Source organism: Aethina tumida, chromosome 1 (genome assembly GCF_024364675.1).
Source record: "Aethina tumida isolate Nest 87 chromosome 1, icAetTumi1.1, whole genome shotgun sequence".
Taxonomy (NCBI): domain Eukaryota; kingdom Metazoa; phylum Arthropoda; class Insecta; order Coleoptera; family Nitidulidae; genus Aethina; species Aethina tumida.
The window spans coordinates 56,208,939-56,230,227 of NC_065435.1; the positions used below are offsets into that span (position 1 = coordinate 56,208,939).

At 27.5% G+C, this 21,289-nt stretch overlaps 1 protein-coding gene across 2 annotated transcripts in view; it reads right to left on the minus strand.

Annotated features, from left to right (window-relative positions):
* Window positions 1-21,289, minus strand: part of LOC109601526 (neuropilin and tolloid-like protein 2) — a 198,912-nt gene that overhangs the window by 25,320 nt on the left and 152,303 nt on the right. For both annotated transcript variants that reach the window (XM_049970590.1, XM_049970589.1), the window contains 2 exons: window positions 19,386-19,652; window positions 94-254 (listed from right to left, as the gene is read on the minus strand). In XM_049970590.1, the coding sequence (XP_049826547.1) occupies window positions 94-254; window positions 19,386-19,652 (428 nt within the window). The remainder of the gene's footprint in view (window positions 1-93; window positions 255-19,385; window positions 19,653-21,289) is intronic.

The following is a 21,289-nucleotide window of genomic DNA, read 5'->3' on the forward strand; positions in this document are numbered from 1 at the left end:
CGTCGTGACCGGTCGAGCACCCCAAACTATTTAGTTTATTTCATGTATTATAAATTTTTATGCCGACAATAAAGAAAAATTTCATATACGTACCCGCCAGTGTTCTCTAACGGTTATGGCCCATATGCAGTCGATGGGCATGCTGTGTTTCCCCACGTAATCTAATATGTCCACCGGTATATCCGGCTTGCCCAGGTGACCCTCATCCAAATCGGTCATGTCCATCCTGCAAGGCATTATCTCGGGGGTCTTCACTGAAAAACGATAAAAATTTATTGCACCTATTAAATTAGCTGGTTGTTACTGTTCTTACATATATAAGGGAAAATTATATCTTGTATATACATGTATGTATTATTTTAGCATTTTTTGTTAATAATAGTAATAAGTTAAACAACTTTCTTGTATGACAACAATAAAACATATAAGTTTTAAATATCATTTATCATTATATATAAATTTTCAAGAAAGGGTTGAACAAAATTAAGGAGAGAAATTAATTCCCATATTTTTCATTTAATTAATTTAATATGTTATGGATATTTCTTGCTTTTTATAACTTCTAGGGATTTATTTGTCATGAAGCCAATAACGTTATGGATATATTATTGTGGACCTGACCTCAATCAAGTTTGATTGAGGTCAGGACTTCATTACTTCTACCTTTTCCGTTAAAAACCAATATTTAACCACTTTTGAGATGTGTTTTAAATCGTTTTCGTGTTGAAAGATATGCCTGATAGGCATTTTTTCAGACAGATACGGCTCTAAAACATTACTATGGATGTCTCTATAAACGAATCCGGCCATTATGCCTTCTATACGGTGAATTAGATTAACGTCGTACGAAGAAAAACACCCCCCATACAATCACAGATCATTATCCATGTTTAACAGTTCACTTTATGTATTTTTTACTCCCTCGTTCACCTTTCGAATGTCAAACTTGGATTCGTCACTACAAACAATTCTTTTGCAGTCGTTCTTTGACCATCCACTGTGCTCTTGGACAAATTTTAGTCTCACTGTGATGTTCTTTTTTGTGGAAGTTGTCTCCTTTGCTGACTTCAACTTTTCAAGCCACAATTCAAAAATCTTATAGAAATCCTAGCTGGCCCAAATTGGTTCATAACAGAAAAAATTTGGACCGATGATAAGAATGGGTCGGCCTCAGAAATACGCACAATTTTTTTATCCTGACGTTGGATGGTTGGCCTGAAGATTTACCAGGTGCTAATATTCCATTGAGTCTATATTTCCGAATTATTCGTGAAATAGTGTTGGGTCTATATCCAAACGCTTCGAAATTTCCACTTGTTTAACACCTCTTTTATAAGAATCTATCTTATATTTTGTTACGCAGCTCCAAACCAAGAAATATGCCTTTATCCATTTTAGGTTATTAACACATTCAGACGTATAAATGAAGTCTATACAAACTTTTGTCCAACCAAAAAATTTAAATTTCATACAATTCTTGTGATATACAAAGTGGGTAAAACACCTGATCATGATAGTATACAATATGTCTATTATATTTTAGAATATTAATAATATTGATATTACCGTATAAAATTTCAAAATTCAAATAAAAAATTAACAAATTCCTGGCATTATGGCCAATACTGTAACTGTATAGTTGAATTAAAAAAAACAGGCGTTTATTTCTTCAAAAATTGATCAAATAACATACTTTTCTCATCTATTGTTTATAGATTTTCTTTTCATTTTAACCATTTTTTCTCAACTTTATTTTGTTTCCAGTACAAATTTACAGCGAAATAATTTTACTTAGACTAATGTCCAGAGTGAAGAGTAATCCTAATCGAGATAAGAGAAGCTTAGTTAGGAAGGTAATTTATTTAATTACAAATCCAAGGGAATTTATGCAAGTTATGTTCAATTATTGAATTTGGAAATTGATTTAAGTAGTTTGCCAAATTCCATGCCATGTTGACACAAATTCAAAAAAAAAAAAATGTAAAGTACACTGTCTACGTTTTTAGTAGAGTATTAACATATAAAAATTTCAGCTCAATCCAAATGAACTAAATAAATATCTTGATAAGAAAAATCAGTAAAAGGTCAAATTCTGCTAATTTGTAACATTTACTTACTTGTTTACTTAAAGCATTTTAAAAATGTATAGCCAAAAATATTAGATATATTATTTAACACAAATGATAATAACGTATAACAGATATTACCGTTTCATTATTTAATAATATTCACGTATAAAGTCGTATAAAAAAGGATAATAAAAATTATAATCTGTTAAGTAATAAAAGCCAAAAACTGAAACGGTGAAACACCTAAATTACATCCGCAGGAAACAAATTCCATAAAAAAACTGTAATTACCACACCTTAGTTGTACAAATAAGGATTATTTATACCCTTTAAACAGAAATGTTTTCAGGTTGCACGCCATGAATTTAATTTACGGCACAGCCGATCATCCTCTGGGGGGAAGGTCGTTTGACAGCACACTTATTGCCATTTGTTATTAAGGCAATTAAGTAATTTTTCAATGGCGTGTCAGGTAATAAGTTAGAAAACGGGCTTGGCTGCCATATTCATCATTTTGCAGCTAATTAAAAATTCTGTACCATAGCAATTTTGTCAATTACCCTTTTCGCTAAATTACGATGTTAAATTATTATGTTACAATTTGATTGATACATTCATGTAAATATGTACCCTGTCCGAATTTAACATTATAATTTATGCGGCCGTGTTTACTCAACGAAATTGCCACAGACCAAGGTCGATTATTTATTTTGTATCTCAAACCCGAAACTGCATTTTGATTAAAAAAGTTAAACGAGCCCTTTTGACGCGCTGTTTGTTCTGGGTGCCCACCTCTTGCATTGCCCACACACAAATCGGTGAAGAAACTTTTTTTTATATGCCCGCCCGAAATTTGCCGCCTATACCTGCCGCGCGATGTCAAAATGAGTCCATGTAAAAGTATTGTATAGACATACAGGCGGACGATGTTAATTTAGCGCGGACCAGTTTTTATTGAACTCCACCCCACCGAGAGTTGATTGAAAAAGTTTCGGTCCGTGAGTTAGTGTTAGATTTATTGCCCGAGCTGGTGCTTGACTATTGGAAACAAGTTAAGTCATGGGATTATTTAATGCCACATCAGATGTACAAAGAACTAATCAATTACGGGGCACGAAAAACACTGCTGGGGGAATATTTATGGACAAAAACTAAAGTGGGCCAATCGTCGAATGAAAAAGTTCCCCGAGATATTAATGTAGTCCATTAGGGCTGTTTGAAGAGTTACTTAATATGTTTTATGGCGATAGATTTTTGTCATTCGTTCTCACCTATATTTCTTGTAGTATTTTTTGTATCTTGGGGGATTTGAGATCAAAGATGCTTAGAAAGTTTTATATTATAAGAAATAATTTAAGAAGTATTATAATTTGAAGAGAAATTGTTTTTATTTATTAAGTGAAATTGATATACCGATCGAAAAACTTTTGATCCAATTGAATTTTCAGAGACATTATGAATTACAGCGACAGTAAAAGTCTTTCACTACGGAGCCAGCTTGCCCAGTTTTACTGTCTCTGTCGTGCACGATGTATCTCTCAAAATTCAGTCGGATGAAACGCTTTTCGATCTGTACACCCTGCATGTACCAATAATATTTGAAATACTTTTAAAATTAAATTAAAATGGTTTATTTGGATTGGGAAACATGATACTAAGAATAATAAAATAAATTAATACTTCGAATCGGTTATTTCGAAAGAGAAATTGCCTTAAAAATAAACAAAAATTATTTTCCTTTTTTATTTTATGAATATATTGTTTGTATTAATAAAACTTTAATTATACATAAATAATTATTATTTTATTAAATATTTTTATAGTAACAGATTTGTGTCGTTTGTTCTCACATATAATTTTTTATATCGTTAGACCTAAAGATATAAACAAATTAGTGACCATGCAAAATTTTAAATTAAATTAAAAAAATAATAATCTAAGAAATATTAAAATTAGAAGAGAAATTACTCTTTTTTATTAATTTAAACTGAGTTTAGTTAATAAAATTTGAAATTTTTTGAAATTACTTAGATGATTGCTTATTTCTAAAGAGAATTGGCCTTAAAAAATAAGAAAAAATATTTTGCTTTTTGATTTTATGAATGTTTTGGATTAATAAAACCATAATTATATATAAATAATTATTATTTTATTAAATATTCTTATAGTAACAGATTTTTGTCATTTGTTCTCACCTACATTTTTTATATCTTTAGATCTAAGCCTTTTTATAAATTAATGACCATGCGAAATTTTAAATTAAAAAAACTAGTAATCTAAGAAATATTAAAATGGGAAGAAAAGTTAGTCTTATTTATTAATTTAAACTGAGCTTAGCTACTAATATTTGAAATATTTTTTAAATTAAATTGAAAATCGGTTATTTCGAAAAAAAAATTGTCTTAAAAATAAACAAAAAATATTTTCCTTTTTGATTTTATGAATATTTCGGATTATAAAACCTTAATTATATATAAATAATTATTATTTTATTAAATATTCTTGTAGTAACAGATTTTTGTCATTTGTTCTCACCTACATATTTTTATATCTTTAGATCTGAACCTTTTTATAAATTAATTACCAAGCAAAATTTTTAATTGAAAAAAGAATAAGAAACATTAAAATTAGAAGAAACATTATTTTTATTTATTAATTTAAATTGAATTTTTAAATAAAATTTGAAATATTTTTGAAATTAAATTGAAAATTTATTTATTTAAGTGAAACGTAAATAAAAATAAACAAAAAATATTTTGCTTTTTGTTTTTATGAATATTTTGGATTAATAAAACCTTAACATTACATTATTAAATATTTTTATAGTGACAGATTATTTTATTTGTTCTCAAATACATTTTTTATCATATTTTCTGGTTCTATGCGTTTATAAAAATTAGTGACACCATTAAAATACTTAAAAAGTTTTAAGTTAACAATATAAGAAATTAAAAATTGAAGAAAAACTATTTTCAAAATTAGATTTTGTATTAATATAATTTTAAAGGCATAATAATAATTATATTATTAAAATTTTAAAATATTAGAAATAATATTAAAATTTAATAAAAGGAATTATTTATAAATATTAATTCAAATTGAAATTTAACAATTTGTTATTTGTATAAACAGAAAAATATGTTTTGTCTCTTGATATTATTTTATAAATAATTTTAAAACATATAAACATAATTATTATTTTATTAAATGTTTTATTTGCACTGACGCCTAAAACTTTAAATGAACACATTTTCTTTTTCAAACAAGCAATTCAATTATCAAGTTTAATTATTGTGGAAAATGGAGTTATATTTTTATCTATTTATTTATCTCCAAATTTATTTTATAAAATATATAATATACAGATGTTATAAAAAAACTAACTAGATATATTTTACAATAAAACAGACAGATTACGTCTTTTATAATAGTATTAATTTAAATCTGACATTCTTAAAACTTTAACAGCTTTTTATATGACATTTTAGAATTGAATATTGCAAAGCATATAGTAATAATATTCCTATTAAATGTAATTGATTAATTTGTTTTTTATTGAATAGATTTATACATACATATATAATTTATAAAAACTTATGCAACTTCACTATATTCAAAAGAAGTTACACAAGGTATATTTTATATCATCGAAAAAAAGGTTTTATATAATTCTAAAATACAAAGCTACTCTATGTAATATTAGAAAATACAGAAATATCCAGAATCCAGAAAGACATGATAAAAAGTAATACATAAATTGGACAAAAGAATATGTTATTAACTAGCTAAATTATATGAATTTAATGCTTAAAAATTAATAAATTAAAAAATAATTATTCCAAACAATTAATTTATTTGCTTAAAAAATGTAATAGGTAAAAATAATATTCTCGTGTTGAACAACATATTTTAATTTAAATAGAGTAACTTTCCACCTTATTTAATTGTGATTTATTACTCTAAACCAACTTTTTTCCAGGTGGCTTGTTTAAATATTCAAATCCACATACAATCTAAACTTTCTGAATTAATTTCTCGAACGACCTCCGCTCGTTTTGTACTTTAAATAAACAGTCTGCGACTTGAACCGGTCACATTATTAGTAGTATTTACATCCGCTCCCATCAATCTTTGAGGGCACTTCAATTAAATGGGGGAACAAATTAGCCATTGAATATCTCGTCCAGTTTCGCCGAACGCTTCCGAAGTTTTGTCCCCGCAGTAATTGCGCCTGATTATGTTAAATGTTTAGTGAACTTGAGCATTAAATCCTCGCGGGCATTCGCCACATAATCGAGTGGCAATTTAACGGGAAAACGCCCGTGATAAGGATGAGGGTCACCCGCCTGGGAAAACTTAACGGTCGCGTCATATGTTAAAACTTGAGAACGAAAGGAACTGGTTCTGCGACTCCGGCCGCGTGATAAATTAACTGGGGGACGAATGTGTTAATTTATAAGGTGAACCTCGGCTACGGCACGGTGGATTCGTGGTGCAAGGAGGGCGCCAATTAGGGATATATTGCAACGCGCACTGTTTCGGTGCTATCGCTAATTAATTGCTGGTGTGTTGCATTAAAGACGTATTGTAGCGGGCGTCGATTTTATCAAGTCCTAATCAGGGTATTAAAATTTAACTTATAGGTCTCTCTTTATGGTTTTGTAATGAAGTAATTGCATTTCTCTGTTTGATATTCTTCCTGTAAAATTTGGAATCATCATACAATAGATTTTTCTTAGACCAGTAAGTGTAATCATATATAAATTCATTAATTACAAATATTTAATAATGTTCTTATAGAATTGATATAGTACAACACACTAATTTTACCATTCGATCAAATACGTTACGAACATATTCACAAGCGAAAAAGAAAAGTTGACATGTGTCCAGAAGTCAATTTTTTCAAAACGTGGATTGCCGCAAACCACAATTCAGTATCTGATCGCTTTTTGAAATATCTACAACAGGTGACGTTTGATACATTTCGAGGTAAAGGTAAACTTTTCTACAATGACTCTTCGATATAGTATAAAAAATAATTGTCTCCATTGCACATAATAATATGTACATTTATTTTCTATCAATAAATAAATTGTTTTATAATATTTCTAAAAATATATATTAATTTATCTCTAGTTAAAATTAATTATTATTATTTCTGGTAAATTCCGAGATATTTAATATTGTTGTCTATTAAACAAGTTACCAAATTTGATTATTTTATTGCGACGTTAGTACATATAAAATTTTGAGTCAGAAAAATATTAATAAAATAAATTATTATATTTATTTATCTTTTTAATAGACAATAATCTTTATTATTTATTTAGTTTATTAAATATCGTTATACGGTTTCCATTAAATAAAAAATACATATATCTCAATTTTGTGATATAATTACTGATTTTCAAACAAATAATCAATTATTAACATTAAAAATACTTTGGTAGTTTTAACATAGCCACCTAAAAAATATACAATTTTAATATGTTTCATTGATAACAACATAAAATATTTTAATTAGACATTATATTTTAATATATTAATTTATATGATTATTGAAAATTTGATTCTTTTCAACACTTTTATAAATTGAAATAATTACTGATTATTGGAACAAATTAATAATGGTTAAAAATACTTGTGTTATATATGATGTTTCTTAATTTTAACATATGTACCTAAAAAAGTAGTATTACCTCGAGATTTACCAAAAATCACACAAATAATATCTTTGGAAAGTCTGTTCGAGAGTTAGTTTTTTAAAAGGTCAATTATGTAGTCTATTTAAAATAAACAATTACACATATTATCTTAACTTTAATGATATATATATATTTTTGAGGCAAATGTTTTATGCTACATATATACCTGTATACTTTGTTAAAATAAATAAAAAGTTTAATGAACTTTATATGGTTAGTAAATCATTATATATTAGAGTGACATATTTTAATATATCACAGATTATTAAATTTTTGAAACAAATTATTAATCAAATTAAAGATAATTTTCTTAGACATCATATTTAGTAGACTTAAATTTTAAAAAGATATTTTAGATGTAGATACTATTTACCTGTTCAGTTTACTAAAAAATATATTAAATTAAATATTAAATATTTCGAAATTTAACTGAAATATCGTTATACCGCTAGAAATAAGTTAATAATTCACAAATTATTATTTGGAAAGTTGGATTTTTTTGACATTTTAATAATTTGATATAATTACTGATTTATTTTTGAAACAAATTATTAATGGTTAACATTAAACATACATTTATTAGATGTTTACTTATAAAAAATATTATTTTCCATATGTATAATAAACGACAGTATTCAATATCACGAAACTTACAATAAACATCGTTATATTTTAGCTAAAAAAAGTTAATATATCACAAATTAAATATTTTTGGAAAACTTGTTTTTTGTATATTTTTAAGAAAAAATTCAGTTATAATTTTCATATGAAATAAAAACATTACAAATAGTATTTTGAAATTTTATGGAGATATATTTTTTAAGATAAATGTCTTGTATATACTTTTACAGATTGTTAAAAAATAAACGTATATGATATTAATAACACATTATATGTTTCATAAACGACAATATTAAATATCTCGAAATTTACCATAAATATCGTAATATCTTAGCTGAAAATAAGTTATAACAAATTATATATTCTTGGAAAGCTTGATTTTTTTAGATATTTTATTAATTTGATGTAATTGCTGATTTTTTACATAAATTAATAATGGTTTTTCGATATTTTAAAGATAAATTTAACTATGATGTTAATTAGAAATACTTTATCTTATACTACATAACAGTAGTTTTTCTAATTTGCTAATGACAAACAAATATAAAAAATGTAAATGTGATTTGTGGGAATCAACATTACAAAAAAGCTCTTTAAAGTCAGTCATATTAGTAAGGGCAAAATCAACCAATTTGGTTTGATTTATATACATGATAAAAAGATCTATTATAAAAATTTATAATCTATACTTAATTCCCAAATGGGAAAAACTGTTGCAAACTTTGAGATATAAAATAAGACTATTACTTTTACTATTGTGAATTCCATCAGCCAAATTGGATATGGAGATTACGATTTTATGGTGAATTTGAAAATGTCGTCCAAGATAAAAATGTAATGTAACTTGTTGCAAGGAACTTTCTGTGGTTACAAGAAGATCGTTAGTGTTAAGAATTTGCATTTTACTCTCGACGGCAATTTATGATGGAATTGTTGTAACTTCGGAGTGTCTAGAAACTTCTGATTACGTGTTAAAATTCGAGTTTGAACTAGCTGATATTATTTCGTTGCACCGGCTTCTGTGAGTGAAGTGTCATTACTATTAAATAATTAACACCATCCTTTTGACGTGTTTGAACCAATTAATTCTACCTGAATTTCTCACTGTGGCTTACACATTCTAATGGCAGAAAATCGATGTGAAATATTGGCAGACCTCCCATCGGAAACGGGAATATGATATGTTACGAATAGGAAACTTTTTCATAGACGTAGAATTTCCCCGTGTAATGTATACTAGCTATTACGACCACAAGTGCAAAAAAAGGAATCGGTAACGAGGATATATATTCCCATCTCAACTTAAGTGCACGAAAATAATTTAAGATCCGTTCAGATAATTCTAAAGTATATTTCGAAATTGTTCTCTGATCTAGTTTCGTATTGATTGAAGATGTGAAAAAGTCCTTTCGCCAAAGTTATCACCTACAGATTTTCTTTTTTCTTTAACTTTAAGACTTATTTCATTCAAATTAACTACATTCGAGTAATTTCCTTTGGACGCCCGTTACACCGTGAAGTGCGCACCTTACTTTAAATTGGATTATTTTCGATAAAGAAAACGGAATGAAGCAAGGCAGAAATTTAATTGATACAAAATATCCGCAGCACATTTTTAAGTGTCCGAATTAATTCATTGCCATTTTTAAATTGTCGCTTTAAGTCAATTTGTGTTTCGGGCAAAATAAAATTAGAGAGACGCCTAATAAATGTTATGGGACCGAAATTGTTGTAATAACTCAATAATAGAAACCTGTTACTTGTGTAATAGCAATTATAATTGCTCAGACATGTAATAACTTAGCGATGCAGTAATAATTAACATATGTGTGTGTCGCAGTAATTGAATCATTAATTTCCTGAATAGTTGCAAATTCTTGACATGAATAACTATAGTTATTACAAATCTACAATTGTGGCGGATTCGCTTAATTTTTTTAGGATTTGTAATACATGCATTAGTTGTTTCCAAATGTAAGATAAAATAAGATATTAAAATTGTCTGCCTTAATGTTCTTTCTGCTCACCAATGTTAAATTTTGGTGAATGCGAATTCACAATGTTGATCGACGATTTAAATATGTTTTTATTTAAAAAAATATTTATGATTAAAAAATTGAGACAATCGAAATACGTGTAAATCATCACGGCCCATTTTTGTTTTAGAATTGAAAATATTTTTTTTTCATTACTAGAAATGTAAAATTATGGTGAATGCGGTTATAAAATTTTAAATTTAAATTATAAAGGGTACTTTGTAATATCAACAATAATGAATACTGAAAATGTTGTATTTCACAAATTTATTTTTATCCATTTCATTAAATGATTTTACACGCTCATAATACATAATTTATTTTTAATTTTAAAATTTTGGTGGATGCGCATTACAGTTAATTACTTAGATTTCACGTTCCCAAATTGCTATTAAATTACACAAAATATATATTAAAAATTTTGCAAAAAATGGAATGTGGTTTATTTTTATGTATATTAAAAAAGTAAAATAAATTTCAAATACTGGCCGCCTAGAGCTGTAAATATTCAAATAATATTACTGGGAAATGGAAAATATTTTTAAATTTATCTAGAAAATTCAAATTATCCACTTCAACAGACGAGTAGTGTATATTCAGTTCTTCAAATTGTGATAACTGACATCTGTTTAAATTTTTACGAGGTAATTTTTAATTGGAAGTTAAAGGTTAAAAATCTATTTATTAGAGTAGAGAATGTAGTTTTACCCTAGTAGTTAATTTATATGTGCATTGCAAAATGAAAAAAAAAAAATCATATTTGTAATATGATAATTTTTTTTTCACAAAAAAAAATATTTGCCACAAAACGAATTTACATTGTTATAAAGACATTATTTAATTTATTACTGGTACTAATTAATGATAAATGTAGGTGGACACGCAGGAACGTTAGCAAAAATTGCTCATTTCTTATTTTAGTCACTGACTTTGAACTATCGTAGCAAATATTTTGTTCTCACGAACTATTAGATTTTTAAGTCGTAGTTATGAAGGTAAAAATCATAAAATAATCGTTACTTCAGTTCTTACGACTTACATGCACGTGTGGTTACTATTTTATTTCTTGTTGAGCAGCGGGGGTTTGTCGTAAAATGGAGAGCAATGGTAACTGCAAGAAGGTTTTCTAGACCAAGTATCGTTAATTTAAAGTAGAGTTTTACAATTAGAATTAGGAAAACTCTTAAACCAGTTGGCAACAATGTTCTTAAGAGTGGAAATGATACATTTGTTTAGTTAACTCAGTAATTACACTCGTAGCGTTTGTAAAGGCATACTGTACTATCAAGACTTAAACCATCACCTATAAGATTTCTTTCTTAAAAGTCACGTTTATTATTATAATGATTTTCCATTTTGACATCAGATTTTGTCTACATTCTCTTAAGATTTGTTCCGAATATGTTCTGTGGAATTTTTGTTTAATAAATATTACTCGTTCATCATTTAAATATTCAAAATAATTTTGGATAAGCTTTGATAAGGATTGGTATAAAAGATAAGCCAAGCCGAAATAGTACAAGTATGGTATCGACCTGTCGATGCTTCCAAAAGAAGTTTTACCGAATTAAAGTATATTGCAATAGAACAGAAATATATTATTATTATTATTATTATGCAATTTAAAATGGAAATGATTAAATGTGTTTGAAATTGAAGGCAAATATAATTACAATATTTGTGGAATAATTTTTACAATTAAAATTATTGTTTACATCCATGTTAATAAATAATTTTATTTATTTTAGTTATATAAATTTATTAAATATTGTGCTTATAAACATAATTATATTTTGTTATATTATATAAACATAAAATACAAAAAACATGTTTTCTACTACTAGTAATATCTAGTATACCTAATTAGTAAGAGTGCATCAAAAATTATCTTGTTTTGAGTTATGTGTCTATATGATAATGTGATAATTAATTTAATAAGCCATACATAATTTAAAAGTATAGATAATACTATGCATATACCGAAGTGGTAGGTACTAGTTAGTGATGCGAGAATACGTATTAACATTAATGTAGAATCCGAATATTAATTTAATACATATTAAGCCGATATGTGAAGTTGAATTCTCTATCGAATTACGCATTCTAATACTAATATATCTGATGGATGGGTAGTCAAAAAAAATTAAAAGTTATTTTCATGTTTAGACCACTTAATAAATAATCTATAATATACAGTGAGATCATAAAAAGTCTTCCTGATGGTAGGAGTAGGATTAGAATTAATATTTTTATAATGTTTGTTATTTGTATGAAAATATTCATTAAATTAAATTTTGAAATAATTATATTTTACAATTTTAAAAATTTTGATAGTTTAAAATAACTAATGAATTTTCATACCTTTTTTGCTGGCTAAAATTGTATAAGTAGTTAGATTATGTTTAATGTAGTTGTAAAGGATTTTTTTAATGCGTTAAATAAACATCAAGTTTATTTAGTGTTTATTGTTAAAAAATTTAATATTTATACAAAATGTTCAATATTTAGAAAACAGAAAATAATATCTCGTTTACTTATGAATTATTGGTTGTATTTATAATAATTATCAAGAGGAACTTACATATCTTGTTGATTTTTTTTGATATTATCTGTACCATATTATTAGGATACTATTATTTGTTTCATAATTAATTATCTTATCTTATATTAATAATTATCAAGAGGAACTTACATATCTCGCCAATTTTTTCATATTATCTGCATCATAGTCTTAGTATACTATAGTATACATTTACAAGGTATATCTTCCTAATTTTTTGATAAATACCGAGTATACTTTCATTATTGGCTGAAAATAATTATTATCCGTATTTCCTTAATTATTCAACACTTTGGTGCACCACTCCCCCGCCAGTTTACTTGGTGTAGTAAATCCGTGATATCAAACATTTTCGAAATCAACGAAAGACTTCTAAAGTCGCACATCCGCACGAACGGCCATAATGATCGTAATAATGATTTAGACAGGATGAAAAACGGGAAATAAAAGTATTACGTATCACTCCAGTCGGATGAAAGTAGAAATAAAGGATAAATGTGAACGTCTCAAAGAACAAAGGCGCTGAATAAGCGAGATCTTTTGGAATCCCGTTAGGGATGCTTCAGCCGTTCACCGAAAACATTGCATAGAAATTCCGCAGTTTCTTTCGCTCTATTTTGACTATTACACTGAAATATGGTTCACTTCAACATTTTTACGCGGCACCGTTTTTTTTGGACCGTCTCAATTACGGGGAGCCTGACTAATAGAATCCAATTTCGCAGAAATTTATAAGTGCGACTTAATTGAATGGGCGATTTTAATATCGGCGCGTTTGAGTGTTTCACGGTGGCACGAAATTTACAATTACAGTTGCAGTTTTATTTAATAGCTCATGAACATAAATGTTTGAACAAGATTAATTGGATCGTAATTCGAAAAAATATTTTTTAAGGTTTTTTTCTTTTTGGTAAATTACGTACATAAAGCCGGGGTTTTATGACTCAATAAATGTGTATTTTATTGCATTATGTTTAATAAGCATGAATCACGGTTCTACTGACGTTGAGTTTGCCACTTATCATTGATCTGTAAACAGTCGTACACCATTTTCCGGTGGCGCACCGCTAAAAGATAACGGAACAGAATATAAAACAATATTAAATTCACGTACATGGTTAATAAACGAATTCCATTAGTTCGTCGACTATTATCTGCACAAACAAACTGCTATAATGCGAAATTGATATGACACAATGGTAGTATCGTCGACGCGAAACTTTTCATGCGGACTTTATCATTGACGTATACGACGGTGTATGTACCCTTTAAAACACTGCATTGTTAGCACATGAAGTTGGTAAAGATATCTAGAAACTTTCAGGACAAGTTCGTGTAACTGGAGCGAATGCGAAACTTTCTTTGGTAACGAGGAACAATTGCTGTGGAATGGCAAAAAGCCATCCCAAAATACAAGTTTTGTTGTTTTGCATTATTAGTTTTGATAGATCCTGTATGCAGTTTAAGGAAATTTACCTTTATTGCGCCCCAATTAAGATCCAAAATCCTAATATAATAAACTTTGATGCAGAAAGTTCGCCGAATGTACACACCTAATAACATTTTATAACTTTTAATTAGCCATGTTCTAAAACATACATTTTAAATTATACACTTTTACTCGTTATAATTAAATTCATTTTTTAGCCTAGTAATTAATGTTGAATAAAATTTAACTATTTTAACAGCAGCTTTACTGCTCATTTACCATATATACAAATAAATTTCACAATATAGTTTATATTCAGTGAGGGCGACATGGAAAAAAAAGTATAATTTTATCAATTTAACTAAACATTGTAATAAAGTTGACATATGCCATATTGCCAAGTACCATATAGGCTCAATCTAATATTTTTGTTTAGGAAAAGGTATTTTTATTTTTCATTCAATGTGTCATTTTATCACAAAATTATCAGTGATTCGTTTAATGTGGTAGAAAAACTTCGAAGTTTCGAAAAAATAGGTATCAACAGTTTCAGTGCCTCGTTTGCTTCTTAATTATTAGTTTTGAATATAATAGGGATTTTTTACCTTACTGTAAATATTATATCATTTATTATAAATATTTTAAACAAAATAATGAAATGAAAAATATGATTTATAAGCATTTCCCATTGAAATGAAACATTAGGAACATAAATAGTAATTTTTAATATTTAAGATCAAAGCCTATAAAATCAAAACAATTTTGTAGAGTGCTTAATCACATATGAATAATAAATTTTCATTAAAATTTTATGCTTATAATACTAAAATATTAAATTGACATTCTATCAATTATAATAATAAAAAACTGTTTAAACCAAAATGTCATAAAAGTTCAATTCATTATATTGAACACTTAAAATTTAAACTAATGGCGAATGCGCAGAAACAGAAATAAAGAGCATATATTAAAATATCATTATTTACAATATAGATTGGTTTAGCATATGGTTTGCTTTAGTGCAATGTGAAGTACATTAATTACTAATCAGGCATAAAATATTGAATTTTGAATGGCAGCCAGAGAAATAGCACACATTACATTTTATTGTTAATTAGGAAATGTACACCTTTAATTAAATGGAATCAAAATATTTTATATTTTATTTAAAATATAATTACCGTATATTCTTCCTGCAATTACTGATGCTGTAAATCAAAAATAATTTCTACTTAAATTAAATTTTAAACAAAATTTATGTGCAATGAAGCTTACAGAAATAATACATATTTAATATACATAATAATTTTAGGTAATGGTCCTACACAACGATGTAAAAAATAATTTCGAACCATAACACATTCTTCGACGTGTTACAAAGTTTTTGTAGTGCATCTAGGATACTAATTTTTATTTCGAGGAAGTATTGCTTACCATCTGATTTTATTCTGTTGAACTTGTATTCATTACTCCAAAGTACCCTTTGCCATATTTTTGGAGGATAATGTTTTTTGTACAATCTTTAGTATTTTTTTTGTTACCAATGGTTTCTTTATTGAAATTCATCCATTCGGGTTTTGCTCACAGTCGACGTCTGATAGGGATGTGAAATAATGGCGAATGCTAATCAGAAATAAAATCGTTATGTTTTTCATGACATTATGCTTCAAATATTTACTAATTATTCAATGTTTTGCATATTTTCACAATATTCATTTCGTTATTATTTTTATTTTTCTCAGAAAATCGAATAATTTAAACCACAATAAAAGTTCCTATATAAATTAATAAACCTGCACCATTTAATTAAAACTAATCTAAAATACTGACAATACAGTTAGCGCTTTTCAAGTTAAATATTGGATTTTTGTTTAATATTCACATCCTGACGGGAATTAATTTACCATGATTGGATTGATAATTGACCTTTCGCCTCATCTCATTAAACGATTAATCGTCTAAACAGTGACTGGTCGCAACACAGATTTAAGTCCCGAGGTGATAACATTTCAAAGCGTTAAAACCCAAGCATCCGAACGCTGTCAAAGCAATTTTCAAGACTCTCGGCGTCGGAAAATGCCCCGAATATTGACCTGAATCCTCCACCTGTGGATCGGCTCTCCATCTGACACAATGTCTGCGACGTAAAACAACACCGTTCCGCATCGATTCAATTTTATTCGGTGAACGGCGTTAATTTATACGCGCAATGATTATGACAGATTGAAATTTTCGTGAAGGCCTGCGTAACGGTTCCCGGGGCCAGAGTTTAATTTTGTGGATAATGGATGCTATAATTATGTGGAATGTTAGATGGTGGTCGTGTTGGCGATGTAGAACGGCTGATTCTTAGCTAATTTTGGTAATGCTTTTGGAATGAATAAATTATAAATTATATATTAGGTATTTTTGCCTTTCTGAGAATTTTTATAGTTCGTTAAGAATTAATTTTAATCATTTACATTCTAACCTCTCTGTTTTTTGACAGTTCTGTAACTCGTTATCTTTCGTTTTCGTTAGGTAACGACGGTGGTTAGTAATTGACTCTTTTCTTAAGTGCTAGACCTTGGCAGTATTAAAAAAGCTGCTGCAGGTCTGTGACATTACTAACTTTAATATAAAAATTGAGAAGTACGCTAATTGTGAAAATAATGTCATATAAATTTAAAAATTACATCGAACATAATTAAATATATTTTTTTATTATCATATTGACTACGTAACATATTTTTTAACTGTCGAATATGTAAATTATGATACATATTTTATCTGTATATTAGATGAGGCAAAGTGGCACCAATTGAAAAATAACATTATTTAATAAATTTATAAGGTTTGGTAATCTGTTTTCAGGTTTTTATATATAAAAGATGGGTGAGAAACTAATGAGATGTGTATTTAGTAATTTAGACTTTCCACTTGAAGTTGCATGTATACTGTACATTGTTAAATATGATATACATGCTTATTTTTTAATTTTTCGTTATCTTTGGTTATTGTTAAGTAACAGTACTAAGTTGTAAAGAAAGAAAGCTTCAAAAATGGACTATTCAGTGGTTCATACGTTAGGTATTCGATCTAACGTCGAGATAAATGTTAGTACGGGGTAAAGTATTAAAAGGAAGCCGCTGAAAAAGTTACCCAGTTTAGTATAAAAATTGGGTACAACGATAATGTACTTTTAATTGTATAAATAATATCACAAAATAAATAAAAAATGTTTTTTATTATGACCCAGGCAACTATTTTTCGCATTGTCACATAATTAATTAATGTAATTTTATAATACATATTTTATTCTACTAATTTTATGTATTTTAGATATGAAAATATATTAAATTTGGTAATCTGTTTTATGGTTTATTATATTTAAAAAGTGAATTGTCAAACAAAAAACAATTAAATAATTATTTGTTTTGTGGATTCAATTTTTTTAACCTTTTAAACATACTAATTGTTGTTTTTAATTTCGTTTATTAACAATACAAGCTGACTAGATTTTTTAGAATTAATATTGTAAGCTTTGTTTTGTTATAGTGTTTTTTAACTTTTTGTTGTACTTCGTATACTCGCATATTCAATACTTAGAGATTTTTAAGTGGAACCTATTAAAAAATACCAGAGGACTGTGACATTGCCAAGTTTAATATGAAAATGGAATAGTAGGAAGTTATGTTACAAATTATAAAGACAATAATTCTATATTTTTTCTTATTAAGTACTCATCTGACTATTTAACACATTGTGTCACTCTTAAATTTATAATTTTGTGATACTTATTTTATTCCGCCTCTAAAAAGAACTAAGAAAAAATAATATTTCCATGTTAGTCAAATAGTTTTAATAAAAAAACTAAATAAAAACTAAACTCCAATGTAAACTAAATTAATTTTTAATTTTTTAATACACGTATATCTATTTTGAAAATTATATTTGTTATTTTTAATAGAGCGATAAATAAAAATTTAATGAAAAATTTAATGAATCCATCATTTACTATAGGAGCATTATTTCATATCAATCGTTAGCACGAATTTTAATTTATTTTCAACACGGACTTACCAGATTCTTTTGGACTCGATGCTGTACACTTTTTAGATAAGGTATAGCTTCAAGAAACTGATGTATTACTTTTAAATTTTTTCTTTTCATAGCTTAACGTTGTCGTATAGTGGGAACAAGATAAATAAATGTTGAAATATTTAGTTGCTCTTCCGTATATTGAAGATAGCATAAAAATAAATTTAATTATTGACGTCGAACCATAAGTAGAAAATTGAAGGGAACGTGTCAGACATTTCATAAAATTTAAATTGACATAAGATTTTCCACCGGACACGGATATATTCGTGAGTATTTTCACGCAGGTGTAGTTTTGCTGAATTTTGCTGACGCCGTGTGGCAGTTTCGCTCATTGCAGGCACGTACCGCGCCCCTAAACTTATTTATGTGTGAAACGAGGGTGTTCGGTTTCATAGTTTACTTTACATTATTTACTTACAAGGGGAGAAAATGTTTGCGGTATAAAGCTTATAAGGGAATTTTCTACGTTTCTTGAATAACTTCGGGATTTCTAATAAAATCTTAAGGATGCGTGTTATTAATGTACCTGTGGGGCGCGTGACTACATAAAACTTTTGAAGGGGTGCGTCACATGGAGAGGAGGGTTATTTATGTGTGTGTTTTATCATCCAAACACCATGGCGCTTTGTATCAGTACAAGCCCTAATAAAAGGTTTGTTTGAACTTGTCAGACAGCGGATTTGATTGTGTCGAGGTGTTTTGACTGATACTGCCATCAAAATGTTAAGGTTTCAAGGACATAAAAATATCTGATCAGATTAGATTCCTTAATAAAGGGTACCTCGAAATTACTTTATATATTCATAAATATAATTAGATTAGGTAAGATTAGAACTAGTTGAACTGTGCGTCACATCTGTTTTATTTTCTTTAACTTACAGGAGGGTGGTCTGGGTATATATTCGAAGACAGCCTTGAAACCCTTGTACTCGATGTTCTCGTCGGAGTGGAAACGAATCCACAGGTGACGGTCGGAGGAGGTGAGCATCGGGGGAAATTTGGTGCCGCAGAACGACGAGCTCTCCAGTTTGTTGTTGTAACCGTGTGGACCGTCTCGCACTTCTAGGTAGTCATTTTTACACTCCGGACTGTCCTCGATGGCGAACCAATCCCGAAAGTCCAATTTTATCAAGTGGCCCTCTGGAGCTGAAACAGAATGGCAAAAATAAATTTTTAATAACCTAAACACCTAAAATAGTTGTTTTATTTTATAAGGTCACTGTAAACTAATTATTTACACTACATTTAAATTTATTAGAAACCGTTCTACGGTGGTTATATTAATATATAAATTTACTATTATTAACGAAATGCTTATATTAATTTTACCTTAATGTTAAAGTTAACTTTAAGTTCGTGGGTGTTTTTTAAATTTACTTTCGTTTACACATTTCAAGTGTAAATTATTAGTTTTGTCTGCTTAGTTTTAAACTAAACAAACATAAAATTAGTTTTTTATTTACAAAATTTAAAATAATCAGTTTTACGATTATCACACTTAGGTTCTAGCAATTAGATACGGTCTATTATTATATGGCAACATTGAATATAAGGTTACACGTTTCCTATAAACGTAATTCTCCCGCTAATGGCGTAAACCTTAACGTTAACGCTATCGTCAAAGTTTAGCTACTTTACCATTAAAGTCCTTGCACAGAATACCGTTAACGTGTAACGTTGTGACAAATAAGAGTTTCTAAGATTTCATACAATTAGATTTCGTGCACATACAGTATGGAGCACTTAAGATGTAAATGCGACCGTAATTTTTTTGTTTATAACTTGATTTAAAAGAATAAAATAGCTCCATGTTACCCGACAAAGTCTATTTTAACAGTTTTATAAGTAAAATGTAATGAATAATGAATTAGGGCAATTTTTATAAAAGAAAATAAGTGGTTCTTTTAGTTCCCTTCCTTCAAATTTCATTAAAATATTCTATATAAATAAATCTGTGGCAGGATTAAAAATAATATTCTTCTTCTTCTTGTCCACTAAACCATGGAGTAATATGATGAAATATCTGAGAATATCAGATACCGACTAAACGCATTAGTTCTCTCAAACAGAAGTGTTTGTTTTAAATATTGTTTTACTTTAGCGGTGTCAATAGTGAACATTGTTTAAATAAAATTAAATTTGTATCTCTTGTTGGACACTAATTGCTAGGAAATGTTTCTTAAATATTTATAAAAAATCCACAGGTATTTCATTCCAAGGTTTACTTGATCACAAGAAATCAATTTATAAGGAGAAGGTGACTTTTAATTTTATTAAGGATTTATTAGATCAGATGAAACCAATTTATAAGAAGAAGGCAACTTTTAATTTTATTAAGCATTTATTAAAGTGAAGTATTTTTTTGTGAAATTGGCAATTCATACAAGAGTTCGAACTTTTAACTTATTATTTTCATTAAAAATAATCTGGCCAATTTTTAACTAAAATTATAAGAGGTCTAATCTGTTAAAATAAGTTTTAAATAAGAAAGTTAAGAGGATATTTACATATTACTATTATTATTAATTTAATTTATAATTAATTAGGGAATAAACATCAACATGATTTTATTTAAATTAATTATAGTGTACATATTACTAATTATTACTATTATTATTAATTTAATTTATAATTAATTAGGGAATAAATTGATATCAAAATGATTTTATTTAAAATAATTATAGTAAATTCGACTTATGTTATATTCAACGACGTTGAAATTTAATTCTACAAATAACAACAATTTGATGGTTTTTGGTATTTTAATTGAAACTTCAATTGTG